The 15,444-nt window shown below is 31.5% G+C and overlaps 1 protein-coding gene across 2 annotated transcripts in view; it reads right to left on the bottom strand.

The window, feature by feature from the left end:
• Window positions 1-15,444, bottom strand: part of NBEA (neurobeachin) — a 752,078-nt gene that overhangs the window by 578,293 nt on the left and 158,341 nt on the right. For both annotated transcript variants that reach the window (XM_025364271.1, XM_025364273.1), the window contains exons 12-13: window positions 6,280-6,432; window positions 4,976-5,144 (exon numbers count right to left, since the gene is read on the bottom strand). In XM_025364271.1, the coding sequence (XP_025220056.1) occupies window positions 4,976-5,144; window positions 6,280-6,432 (322 nt within the window). The remainder of the gene's footprint in view (window positions 1-4,975; window positions 5,145-6,279; window positions 6,433-15,444) is intronic.

Raw genomic sequence — 15,444 nt, 5'->3', positions numbered from 1 at the left:
GATAAAATGGATCAACATATGTAAAGGAATTAGACTAGTACCAGGCCCATTTTAATCATAAGCACTCAAATGTTAGCAATAGTCACTTTTATTGTATACTGCACAATACAAACAGCATGCTGCAAAGAAATATATACATATTTGTGTGCTTTGTGCTTGATATAAATCCATTTCTACAAAATAAAATACAAACCGATTTATCTGACAAATATAAAATTGAATGAAAAAACAAATCCCCAAATAACACTATTTATGTAACATACAGAAGCTAAACAATAAATTAGTAATACATACATAAATAGTAAAAGAGCAAAGCATAGTAAAAAAATAATAAGCACCCAAGTAAAGAAAAGAAATAATGTAAAATTTGGGATGGGGTTATTTCTATGACAGGGAATAGAAAAGAGATGTGATCACGCATGAGAATATTCAGGCTCATTGGGAATGTTCTGTTTCTTAAGGTTAGTGATGTTTAAGTGAGGTTCATTTTATATTTATATTTATATTTATAACATGTTTACATATTACATTGATATATGTAATTATACCACTTTGTGTTCATGATATATTCAAAATAAAGCTTTGAAACACCTATGTGTGTGCATGAGTAAGCTCATGTTTGTATGAGCAGAGAAAAGGCAGTAGAAAGATATACAAGACTGGTAACATTGGCTACCTGGGAGAGTAGTAACATTTTATTTATAAACCTTTGTATTATTTCACTTGCTACCATAAATACATATTACCTGTCCTATAATACTTTTAATATATCTCAATGCTTCTACAGTTAACTATATAAATCATAATTTAAGAGACAAAAGTGTTAAGTCATAGTCAAAGCAAAAATATCCTACTTCTCAAGGTGAGTGCCTACACATGAACAGTTCTACGAAAGCTAGTGTCGTGCAAATTATCTTTAGAGTGTCCTTAAAAGAAAGCATTTGTTTAAAATGGTATTGAAAAATGCTGTCATTTAGAAAACTACATACTTCAAGTTAGAACCTTACGTTCTACTATATAAAAAAAATTAATTTCAAAGCATTAAAATGTTAAAGTAAAATAATTATTTAAATGACAAAGAAAAATAAATGCTCATTCCACTTTCCTGTCATTTTCATTTAAAATATATGTACTGGTTCTCTTCCTTTCCCTCTCTGTGATGTAGCTACAGCCAGTGAGGCCTCAGGGGCAAGGGTTCTATGGAAGGAGCAGAGGCTCTGGTGATCCCCAGGGTCTTACAGAGCCAAAGAGGCAAGTGAGTCTGGAAGGACTTCCAGGGTCAGGCCAAGGAGACAGTAGAGGTCAGGAGGGTGGCCAGTGCCAAAGAAACAACTGGGGCTGAGGAGACAACAAGGGCCATACAGAGTTAAATCTGAGGGTATGGTTACAGATGACTAGCAATGTTAAAGCTGAGAAGGTTATGGCGTATGTATCAAAACACTGGTTTTACAAAGTAGAATAAGAAAATATATAAATGTATTAAAGACAATAGAAGCAAGATTTCTCACTATTGAAGAAGAAAGCTGCAAACTTAAAAAGTTTGAGGCTAGGTTGAGCCATGTGGCTTTGGACTGGAATTGAAGGTACTGCTGTGAACTCATGGTTTTAATATAGATAAATCAGTTGAGATATACCTATATACATAGATAGGAACATCATTTCCTAGATCTGTCCACTAAGAGTATGTAGAAGCAATGACATTCAAAAACCAAGAAGCACACCTCACATCCAGATCTTGGTTCCTAAAAACCATATCCACTAAGCAAAGCAGGGCTTCTTGGAAAAATGGCTAATTTCAGGGCTGGGATAAGCAAAGTGTAGGACAAGTCAGAAACATCTTGTTTCAGAAAGTAAGAAAGTATTAAAACTTATGGGCATTTGTCCCATAATCCATGTGAAGGGTCCTACTGGCCAAATCTTGAGCATTAAAATAATGATACAACCCAGGAGACAGAGAAACCACAGCCCTAGGACTAAATTCATCAGGCCACTTGTTTCTGTAAGTTTCACTAAAACAAGCCACACCTATTCATTTACATGCTGTCTGTGGTTATTTCTGCAATACAATGTCAGAGCTGACTATGCGCAACAGAGACCTTATGGCTCCCTGAGCCTAAAACACTATCAGGCCCTTTGCAAAGAAAGTATGCCAACTGTTCATATAACACATTGAATACATGAGTCCATACTGATATAAAAGATGTCAGATAGATAGATAGATAGATAGATAGATAGATAGATAGATAGATAGATAGATAGACAGACAGACAGACAGACAGAGTGGAGGAGTAAAACAAGTTCTTCCTCACAGCAGATATGCCAACTTAATTATGTCTTAGAAAACATCATCATTTGTCAGTCATCACAATAAAGATAATTTCTAGTAAGAATCATCAACGAACTAAAATAAGTAAACTTGGTTGAAGAACAGGTTATTTATATAGTTTCAATGTATTTCTCCACCAAATATTTATTAATTACCAAAGAGAAGGGAGTGATTTTTAATGAAGAAACCTGGAAGATAACACCTTAATCAAATGTTTAAAGTTAACATCACTTGGAAAAGGACAACTCAACATCATGTGCCTCCTTGACACAATACAAGGAGACAGATACAATATGACTTCTGTAATTTCTTGTAAAAATGAAAAACCTGAATCATCATGGACAAATAGAAAATTCAAATTTAAGGTTATCCAAAAAAAAAAAATAACTGGTCTGTATTCTTCAAAAATGTCAAGGTCCTGAAAGACAAGGAAATACTAAAAAACTATTCTACACTGAAGAACATTAAAAGTAAGAATGCAACTAAGCACAACATATGATCCTCAACAGACTTAGGGCAAAAGAATTTTTTTCCTGGAAAGGACATCATTATTGTAATTAGTGAACTTTGAATGGGGTCTGTGAATTAGATGATAATATTATATTAATGCTAACTTACTGATATTAATGGGTATCCTCTGGTTATGTAACAAAGTGCCTTTACCTTTCAGGAAATACACAATATTTAGAGGTGAGAGGGTATCATGTCTACAATTTATTATCAATTGATTCAGAAAAAAATATGTGTATGTATCTGCAGGTGTGCTTATATATACATAAAAAGAGAGCATGAGAGAATAGTAAAGGCTAAAGTGGTAAGATATAAAATACTGATAATCTGGTGAGGGACATATAAGAATTCTTTGTGCAATGCTTACAACTTTGTAACTTTTCTGTAAATTAGAAATTAATATTATAAGGCAAAAATTATTATGTGTGAATATAAGATCTGTTTAGAGCAAATGCTATCATAGTGTAGCATTTAAGAACTAGGTCTCTGAGTCAGATGGATATGATTCAAATTTTGGTGCTGGTGGGTTTGTATCGACTTTCAGTTTCCTAATCTTTAAAATGAGGATGATATCAAAAAAAAAGTTATATATAGATGCAGTCTTATGTATGTATATGGATATGTCTATAATTACTATATATATTATTAAATTAATATGTAGAGTGCTTGGCAGAAAAATCTAATAAATTTTAGGCATTACCAACTTAAAAGCAATGGAAGAAGCCATAAAAGGACAAAATAACAGATCTGAGTATAATTAGCTTCCAAAGCCCCATTAATAAAATAAAAAGACATTATAAAAGTAAGCTTACATAAATATTAAAATAGTAAAATGGGAGGCCGAGTTGGGCGGATCACGAGGTCAGGAGATTGAGACCATCCTGCCTAACACGATGAAACCCCATCTCTACTAAAAATATAAAAAAAATTAGCGGGGCATGGTGGTGGGCGCCTGTAGTCCCAGCTACTCAGGAGGCTGAGGCAGGAGAATGGCGTGAACCCAGGAGGTGGAGCTTGTAGTGAGCCGAGACTGCGCCACTGCACTCCAGCCTGGGTGACAGAGCAAGACTCCGTTTCAAAAAAAAAAAAAGAAACACGATCCAAATATATGCTGCTTATAGGAAACACACTTTAGCCCCTGCACTCCAGCCTGGGTGACAGAGCAAGACTCTGTCTCAAAAAAAAGAAAAAAGAAAAAAATTGGAAAGTGCTATTTTTCCTTATCAACAGGATTATTATAAAACTATAATATTCAATGCTATTGTGAGCACGCAAAAGGAAGTACTGTAACATACTACTGGCAAAACTGTAAAATAATATGACATTCCTGAAAAAAATTTAAAATACTTGTCATTAGCCCCTTTCTCAGTAATTTTAAACAAATCAAAGATGGAGGTAAACACATATATAAATGAGAGAATTCTCTAATATTTACAGAATCAAAACTTTAGAAACAATGTAAATGGTACATCCCCTTACATTACTACATTAAGCTGAGAAAAGAACAAGATAGAAAAATTGAGAAAATCTCAATCTATAATTATAAAGTTTAAATATTTTCATATATGTATGCAATGAGAAACACTGGAAGACAACATGACAAAATCATATCAGTAATTATTCTTGGGGTTTGGGTCATAAATATATTTTTTCTTCTGTATTATTTTATTTTCTATATTTTTGTATAATTAGAAAAACTGGCTATATTTTCAAAACAAAAAAGAAATCACAGTGAAGAACTAAATTAGTTTCCACTATAGTCAGAACAAAGGATAAATTTGGAAAAAAAAAATTTTTTAAAGTAGCAATCTGAAAATGTTGAAAGCAACTGATGTATTAGAACACACCAGTTATAACCAATATGATTTATCTGTTTTTAATATTATGAAGTATTTTCCTGAATGAAAAAAAGCATATAGGCTAAAATAATACTGTTGCTTTTCATCTTATTCCAAAATAATTTAATATTGAAAAGCCCTAAACTTCTTTACCACAAACCATTCTCAATATGCCAGTTTGCTACCTAAAAAAGAAACCATTTCAGTGATTTCACAGTCATGTACACTGCTCAATGTAACAGTACTCAGAATACAGAATAATCATAGGCAAATGTAAATACAGAGGAAGTGTTATACATACCTAATCCTTTAGGTGTAATGCCACTACTGTCAGCAGGATTAATAACCCAGTAGTAATATTTTAAGGTGTGCATTAGCTGTAATACTGTTCCTACTCTGCGTATGGTGGTGTAGATGGTAGCAGTTCCAATAAATTCAGCAGACAAATACGTGTATAGGGAAAGTTGAACCTAATACAGAATATTAACAAATCATCAAAATGAATTTAAAATGCCTCAAGTGCTTATATTATAAATATATATTCAGTTTTAATTTAAATGCGAATTAGTAAAGGTCAAGAGATGACCATTTTTTATGAGGTTAAAAATAACTTTCTTCTTCGATATTATTTATATTAAAAAATATATAATCTGCAATTAACATATTCTAATAAACTTATTATAATAAAGGTAGCCTAATAGCTGTGGCAATTAAATAATTTTAAAATGATTTAATAATTTATTGAAATTAATCTGATAAAAAAGATTAAAATATTTTAAAAGTCAACTAAAGCTCTTAAAATACATTTCAGTAGCTTTCAGTGTATAAATTTCTTCATACCAACAGAACATCAGTCAGCTAAAGCATATCTGAAAACATATATATTTTTGTCATATATCCTAAAAGTTCATGCAATTTCAAATTCTCCTCACCTATGGCCATAATATATAGTTCGCTTTCACAATCTGACCATGTGAGCATAGAGATGGAATGTCAGACATCTTGCTTAGAAGAGTTCTCAAAATTCAGATTTGGGCTTAGGCAATAATTAGTAACTTGGTGAGATATTTTTAAACTGTAAAAGATAGCTCAAAATCAAAAAATCCCTCATTATTGATTTCAACTAGGACTAAATCCTTGTATATAAAATAATAAGAATTTTCTGTTATTATCTGGAAAAATACTTATTTCATGTATATATTTATTTTTAAATTAGTATTATTTACATGTCATGATATAAATTCTGCCTTCAAAATGAAAGCAATTTTCCAGCAAAATGATTACAGTCATAATACAATTAGTTCTCCGTTCTCTTTCCTCGTCTTTCAAAAATTGGTATAGCTAATTCTCTTCATTGGAAAAGTATGTATCACATCTAAAGATGTTAGAATGCAATGTTACACAAAGATTATTTTTTACCTATCGTTTCATTTATTTTACTACTTATAAATATTTTGATCTCCTGATACTGCCTAACACAATTGCCGCAGATTAACTATAAAATAAGCTAAAATGTTTAAATGTTTTCCACTGGATACTTTAGATCCAGCAACTATAATGTATAACATTGCACTAAAACAAACTGAGTAAGTATAAAATTCATACCTTTGCAGGTGTATGTATCCAGATGGCTGGGTTAAATAAAATGTGATCACAAAGCTGCTTCAGTAAAGGTGCTCCATGAGATAAACCATCAAGGTATTTTGCAAAAGATAAAAATTGCTCCAGGACAGCTCTAGTTATATGAACTCTTGATGACTAAGAAAGAAAACAGAAATTCTAGCTTGAAATATCCAGAATATCAAATTGTGCAATTTCTGACTTAGTATAAGCACACATGAATTTTTCATATGCTATCCCTAATAAATATGAAATAAATATTTATATTTTCTTTGCCACGAAAATATAATTTTTTAAGATATCTGAAATTTTAGCTATTTCTTTGAGTGATAGCTTGTTATTTTAAGTCCGATCTAAGACAATTATAGATAAATAATTCAAGTTAAATAATGCTACTATTAGATAAAGCTAAGGAAATGAAATATTGTAAACGTCTTCATTTCATTTTTTATAGAAATTGACATACAAGAAGAGATCTTAGACATAGAAATAAAAAGTGATAGTGTTTAAAATATGTAAAAATACAGCTTAAAATATGTAAAATACTTCTTAAAATATTATTTCCTTGATCTTCTCTTCTCCCATAAATACCCTATCTTTGGATGACATATGCTTTCTTAGCTTCATATAACACTATGTCTATGCTGAGTACTCGCTTCAAGAATTTTCAATGGCTATCACCATGTACCTATTACCAACCGTATTTAAACAACAGACTCTCCAAAATTGAAACCAAACCTTAAAGCTTAACCATCTCATATAGTAGCCAGAAGCCCTATGTGGCAGTTGAGCTGCTGGAATGTTGCAACTGAAAGTGAGATGCGTTGTAAGTATGAAAAAAACTGGGTTTTTCCAGCTCAGAATATTTTTAAAAATCGTATTTTCTTATTGAATAGATGTCGAAATAATATTTTCCATATTATCAAAATAAAACACTAGGCTATATACATTATTAAAATTAATACCACCTGCAATTTTTTACTAGAAAATATTAAATTGCACCTGAGGCTTCAATTGTATTTTAATTGGACAATGCTATCCTAGAATACAATTTCAGATAAAATTGCTATAATATTAAAAAATGCTTTTTATTAAAACTGATAATTCAAACTCAAACATCAAAAAATACATCTTCCTACACAAATCTTTTCTTCCTCATCTAGTGATACTATTTTGTAGTATCACTATCCTTTCTTTTTTTTATTTTTATATTATTTTTATTGTATTAAAAATATTTTTATCCATAGGTGGTTGAATCTGTGAACGCAAAATACAGAGGGCCAATTTTACACACATACATATATATACACATACATAAATATATAACATTTCTTGTTCAAAGAAACATAATTACTATTCAACTTTACAAAATATTTCCAACTTGCAATCAAAATAATTTTACCAATTCACACTCCTCCTATGAGGGTATAAGCATTCTAAGTCTCAACATCTTTGCCAACTTCTTGGAATTTTGCAAATACACTAAGTACAGAATGATACTTCGCTGATATTTTAATTTACATAACCCTGGGAGTTTGAGAGGTGAGCAGTTTTTCATATCTTCATTGACCATTTGTGTGTCCTGCTTTCTAAATGGCATTTTCATATGTCATCCCCCTTTATTAACTTATCTTTTTCACGTGATTTGTAAATTATTTTTATAATTCTTTGCCAGTTTTATTCATTATAATTACCCCATGTCTGTGATTTGTATTTGTACAAACCCGGCCCAACTATCCTTTCAATCATAGGGTAAGAATCACCTACCACTGAGTCCTAAAGCACACATCACACAACACATCTTTCCTCCCTTTTCTTCACTGACTGAAGTCTGAGTATCAGTTTAAGATGATCTAAGTTTAAAAGGGATGAAATCGTCTTACCAAGTTTACCTCCCATATGATTTAGTTACATTTCTCATGTTCATAATAAGGACAACTCAATAAATTTGACTTAAGCACATCATGAATTTTCACACTTCCACATAAAAGGTCACAAACTAAAATGATTGCAAATAGCTAACAACAATGTGTAAACTAGAGTAGGAGACAGTGAAGAGTGGTGAAGACCAAAACTAAACCTCTTTGTTGAGTCCTACAGATATTACTGTGGGCCAATTTCACCCACAGGACACGTTTGCTTCCCCTCCTTTACCATCTTGCTCCCCCAGTTTGTAACACCTCTGCATACATTTCCTTTACCTTAAAGGTAGAGCTCAAGACTTTTAGTCATTTAGAAAATATACATGTTGATTACTCACTATTAGTCAAGTACGCTTCCTGGCATTGTCAAAAAAGCAGCTAACAAAATTGAAAAAACTCTGCCTCACAGAACATATTCTAAGAGATGATAAGGCAGGAACACATAGTAAATAAAATAAAAAGGAAAAATATGTAACATGTTAGAGGTTACTAAGTTCATGGAAGAAACTATGGTGCAGATAAAACATTTGTAGAAGGATGGTTAACAGGTTTTACTAAGAAGGGGGCATTTAATTGGTTTAAATTATTACAAGGTTAAAAATGATCTCACACTAATATAATAATGTGTCTGACAAAATTACCAATGGTGCTTACATAAGCAATAACCTACAAAATTCAAATCAAGACTTAGTACATAATTTTCAATGAAATTCAAATCAAAATTTAGTACATAATTTTCAAGGAAAATTTTACAAACGATGGTGGAAATGATCTAAATAAACAGCTGAGTTAATAAAGGAGGGGAACCAAAACAAACATTTGAGTTTAAAAAGTAAAGAGCAGGTAATCATATTTAAAGGAATATCAATGAAAATAATATAGTACTTTGTAAGGGAATGAAATTAAAATAAGAGATCACTAGTTACTTAAAACTGTAGCCAGCTCCTTCACTAATTACAATTTCACATAGCTTATCTTATACATTCTATTTTTATTCAGTAGTAATGATTTCAAGAACATGATCTGATACATTCTACTCTTACACATAAAACTCTAAAATAGAATACAGTCATATCTTGTTACTAAACATGCTATGTGACCAGACTGTAGCTCATAAAAATTATTCATCATGTCCTTATAAAGAACATTAACCTGTATTATAAAATCAGGCTGACCATTATAAACATATCCACTTGATGAATTCATAATATAAAAACAAGTTTGGAACTTGGACCATGATATTAAAAGATATACTAGAAGCAACACAAGGCCTTCCACATTACTTTAAAAAAAAAAAAAAAAAAAAAAAAAAAGCCTGTTGTTTTTGCATACCAATTAATGCTGTTGGGTAGATTTGCATTCTAAAATTATTCTTCAGAAAATATTTTTCTAAAATTGTGTCTTTTAATTTCCCTACTCAAAATCCTACTATTCTGGATTGTAAATAGTATATAAATGTATAAATGAATATTCTCTTCAACCGCATGTTATCTTCACCTCTTAGTAGTACTTATTTCTTCTTCCTTTTATTACTGTTAGTGTAAAAAAAAATCTCTTTCCTAATATAAGAAAGATATTATCTTATTCATCTTTTTTCCTCCTGATCCCTACCCTAATTTCTCAGGAAACATTTAACTGAATTAATGTCATATTCAAAAACAGAGTAAGAACAGAATAGGTAGGAAAAAACACAGCCTGGGAAAAGAAGAAAGAAGATCTCTAACTCTGCTTTTAAATGTATTTCCTTTGATTAACAGTTTTAAAATATTTTTATATTTTGGTATTTGTATTCATTTTCTCAAGTAAAGCTATTTTAAAAGGAGATCTATACTTGGATAATTTATAGTTATAAATCTGTAACTTTTAGATGGAAATACAATTTAAATCTCATAGAAAATGTAAGCTCTGGAATTTGATCCATATATTACTTTTATGTGGTGGCAGAACACACAATTTTTAAGAAGTACTATATGTAATATGGCAAACCATATTTAGAAATAATATCTGAGAAGTTATAAAATTGCTGCATTATAGTATCCACTCCAGAATTAACTAAACCAAATAGGAGCACTGGAGGTTACAAAGAGAAACTTCTATTCAATAAAGAGAGATTGTTCCAACATTTAGATTAGCCCATAACGGAACAGGTTATCAGAAACGTTCATTTTTATTGTAGAAACCATTATACATACACACACATATACATATAATGTGAATGAGTATATATTCAATAAATTGTGTAAAACTATTGTAATTGTAGAGGTACATCATAAAGTAGTCTATTATCCATTCTGCTCCTCCCAGGACTTCAAGGTTTTGCTCCAAATAGCCTAATCCAACCAGATTATTCATTTGTTGTTGTTTTGGTAGGGAGTGATAAGGGAGGGTAGCAAGTAATGATTAGCTCAGAGACTCGGTATCAAAGTTTAGCATTCTCATAGCAACAACTGATTCAATGGTAGGCCAGCCAAGCTCTAAGCTAACCAATCAAATTGGAGAGAAGAAACTTGCTCAATTGACAGAAAGGAGCTCACTTTCTTTACCTGGATGTGAAGGCATACAGCACCAATTCTCTCTGGCAGCGTTGTGACCTCAAACAGTATCGGCTTTAGCATAAAATCAACACTGTAGCTGGTACAGTAGAGATACAGACAAAACCTGGGTCTCTGATGACATTATTGAGACCCAGATAACCCAGCCCTGAAAGACAGCTTACTGTTTGCCGCTTTTCCAACCTTTTGCTGCCTTTCCAACATTCCCTGTCCTATTCTCATGCTTGGGATGCTCTATTGCCTACTGGTTTCTAGTTGGGTTTGACTAATTGAAGACATTACCAAGAAATTAAAGGACAGAAAGAAAATGAATTTGGGTATATATTTTCCAGATTTTACCCCTTCAGTACACTTACACTATACTCCTTTCTTGAAGACCACACTCCCATCAAGTACCCTTCTCCTAATAGCTACAACAACTTTCTCTTTGGGTTATACTAAACACTTATTTCCCTCATCTCTTCAAATCTTGCCAAGCTCCCTGTTTACAACTTTTTAAATACCCTTGCATTAAACTCTTCTCAAAAACGTAGGTTGAGTATGCCATCTGTTTCTTGCCAAGAATATAACTGACAAGCCATCTAATACTAGACTTTCAGTTACATTAGTTAGTATATTTTCTTAATGTTTAAGATACTTTGAATCAAATTTTCTACTAACCACAATCAAAAATATCCTATTGAATCACTGGATAACCTCTAAGTTTTCCATAAGATCATATTTTGGCAAAACAAAACAAAAACACCTTAAAATTTTTTGTGGAACAGTAAAATTTTTATTAATAAAAAGGCCTCTCACATACTCTCTTCCTAAGATATCTTCTATGACAAGGAGATACAAAAGCTAAGTTGCAGTTAACCAGGAACCTGTTATCAGTTAAGCAATTAAAAAATGAAAATTCTATTACTATACTATTAATACTAACCTTGCCACTGATTATTTAAAAACAATACAATGTGAGCATTTCTCTAAGAAAGGTAAAAGAGTTACTCTTCCTTAGGTAATCAGACAAGCATGCAAGGACTTTTCATATACTCAATTCAACAACTATTTACTGAGCCAAGCACTGTTCTAGGTGCTGAAGATATAACAATAAGGGGAGACAAAAATATACATATATTGCCCCTGCTTTCATGAATCCTACATTCTAGCAGAAGGAGGCAGAAAATTAGTAAAAAATATAAAACATGCCAGAATGGTGCTACACAATTAGCAGGGTACATAAACACTGATGGTTATGGAAGGAATACTAATTTAGTTAGAATGATCAGAGAATATTTCTGTGATAAGGCATCATATAAGCAAAATCCTGAATGAAGCATACAACCAAATTCTGTGAGTATCTGAAGAAAGAGTGGTGGGAACAATGGGGGAAGTAAATGCAAAAGTCCTTGGGTAAATGCTTACCATTTTATTAGTTTCTAAGGAAAAGGCAAAAAGACCTTGCCTAAAACCGAGAAAGCAAGAAGAGTCGGAAGAGATGATGTGAGGTATAAAGCTTATGACTTCATTATGAGAAGGATGAAGACTTGAATAAGATTGGGCACATTTTAGGACAACTAGTCTAACTGCAAGTGAAAAATTGACTGTAGGTAACCAATGGTAAAGGATGATCATGGTTTGAACTAAGATGATATCAACGGACATGGTAAGGAATTGAGAAGTAAGGAAGTAGTAATCGATTCTGGATATGTTTTGACAGTAAGACAACATAATTTCCTGAGAGTTTGGATCTAGAGTGCAAAAAAAGTAGAGTCAAAAAGAATTAACTTTTTGGTTTCAACTACTTGTTGAATGGTAATGCCACTAAATAAGATAAAGAACTCTGAAGGATGAAACGTGTGAGAAAAATAAGTTTGGATAATTTAGTCAAGAAGATTACTAGAAATCCAAGTGGAACCAAAAGTAGGAGAAACAACTGAGGCAATTAGTATTTACAGGATCATGGAAGCTGCAGAAGTAGATAATCTCAATTAGAGTAAGGTACTGTGTAGATGGAAAAGTGAAACGCTTTCCAGGATTAATCACTGGGACAGAACAGTCATCAGAATTTAGAAAGATGAAGCAGAACTAATGAGAGAGAATAAGTAAGAAAAAAAGAAAGAAAGCCATCAAAAAACACAATACAATAAAGTATTTCAAGAAGGAAAGAATGTTCAACTAAAATATTCACAGGCCAAATAAGGTAAGGACTGAGAAATAATCACAGGACAGATTATGAAGGCCACTGGTGATAAAGACATGAGCCATCTTAAAGGGCATGTAAGAATGAAAGCCAGGTTGGAATACGAGTAGATTTAGGAGTAAACAAGAGTCCAGGAATACAAGGAAGGTTTAAAATCTGAAAAATAATCAATGTAATTCACTAAACTAAGAAAAATGACGAGAAATTATAATCATCTCAAATACTGCAGAAAAGGTGTTTGATAAAATCCTGTTTATAATCAAGAAAACTCTTAGCAAACTAGAAATAGGTAATTCCTTAATTTAACTAAAAAATCTACAAAAAGTAATCTATTAAAAATATCATACTTACTGGCTAATTATTAAAAGCATTGCCCATGAGATCAGGAATAAGACAGGGATGGCCACTATGACAACTTTTATTCAACACTGCGCTGGCAGTGTTTAGGTGGCATAACAAGGGAAGGAAAAAAATAAAAAACTAAACATTAGAAAGAAAAAAACAAAACTAATCATTCTCCAATGTTGTTATTGTCTACAAAAATTTTTCTGAAAAAATCTACAAATGACTAGATTTAATAGAGGAATAGAAAGACTGCTACATAAAAGTTCAATGTAAACATCAATTATAATTCTATGTACCACTAACAAAAATCAAAAATTTTAATTGCTTCTTGGCCTTTTGGGTAAGATCAAGTGTAAAAAATTAAAATTTTAAGGGCATCAAATAATATTAAGTATCTGGAAATAAATCCATCAAAAAGACATAAACTGTTCCATAGAGAGAAGTACAAAAGAAAATCTCAATTAATAAAAGAACATATCAAGTATATGACCTGAAAGATTCAATACAGGAAAGATGTCAATATAATACAATAAAAATCCTCATGTTTTTTGGTGGAAGTTAGTAAGCTGATATATATGGAAATGCAAAGACCCAAAAACAGTCAAGGCAGTCTTCAAGAACAACAGTAAAGTTAGATGACATACTCTTAAATATCAGGCCATACTAAAAAGCTATACAAATTAAAATACTGTTGTACTGTCTGAAACACACCAAAAATTCACAGTCATACATGGTCATCTGATTTATGGCAAAGATTAGACTGCAATGAGATAGGAAATCATCTTTTCAAAACATGGTACTGGGCCAGCTAGATGACATACATGAGGGAAAAAAAGAACCTTGACCTTTATACCTCATACCATATATAAAATTCAATTCCAGATAGATTATAGATCTAAATATGAAAGATAAAACAAAATTTTGAGAAGAAAACAGAATAATCTTATGGCTTCGGGATATGGGTCTAACTGGTCATAAAAGAAACTGAAAATGTAACCTATACTAAAACTAGTAACTTCTGTTTTCAAAAATCACCATTAAGAGAGTGAAAAGGCAAGCCAAAGAAGAAGAGATAATTTGCAGTGTATATCCAATGAAGTGATTACATCCAAAATATATGTATGATTTCCACAAATCAGTAACAAAATGACAGACAACCCAAATGAAAACTGTCACTCTGAAGCAGTATTTAACAAAAGAAGATATCCAAAAGTAAAAGAAATATACGCTCAACTTTATTGTCATCAGGGAAATGCAAATTAATGTGATCCAAAGAATGGAGGAATATATTTGCTAAACATTCATCTATTAAAAAAACTCCTACAAATCAATAATAAAAAGGCACATATCACAATCATTAAATGGGCAAAAGAGCTAAAGGTATTTCTTCAAATCAAAGAACATATATCAATAAATAGCTAATAAGCATATGAAAATAGACAACAAGCATATGGAAAGATATTCAGCACCACTATTCATTCCAAAAATGCAAATTTAAAATTGATAAGTCATTTCACACCCAGAAGGAGGGCCAGAATCAAAAAGAGACATACAAAACAAGAGTTGGTAAGGATGTGGAAAAATTGGAACTCTTAAATATGGTTGGTAGGATGTAAAATGATGAAGTCACTTTGAAAAACATCAGTAGTTTATCAAATAGTTAAACATAGGACCCAGCAAATTAACTGCTAGGTATCTACTGAACAGAAATAAAAACATATGTCCACATATAACCCAGTACATGAACATTCATGGCAGCTTTATTCATAGAGCCAAAAGATAGAAACAACACAAATGTGTATCAACTGATGAATGGAGAAGCAAAATGTATACATACATCTAATGGAATATTATTTAGCTATAAAAAAGAATGAAGTTGTAAAATATGCTATAACATGGATACACACTGAAAACATTATGCTAAGCAAAATGGACCAAATACAAAAAGACAAATATTGTATGTATGATCCCACTTCCGTGAAATATTTAGAATAAGCAATTCATAAAGCCAAAAAATGAATTATGGGTTGACTCAGGGCGGGAATCATGATGACAGAGGGAAAATCGGTAAAGGAAATGAATACCAAAGAAGATAAAAGATTAATTTTCTATAATTATATATGAAAATGTCTAATTTTATTCAAAA

The sequence above is a fragment of the Theropithecus gelada genome, chromosome 17, assembly GCF_003255815.1.
Source record: "Theropithecus gelada isolate Dixy chromosome 17, Tgel_1.0, whole genome shotgun sequence".
NCBI lineage: Eukaryota > Metazoa > Chordata > Mammalia > Primates > Cercopithecidae > Theropithecus > Theropithecus gelada.
Note: the sequence above shows the minus strand (reverse complement) of the source record. Positions and strands in the feature narration are given on the sequence as shown.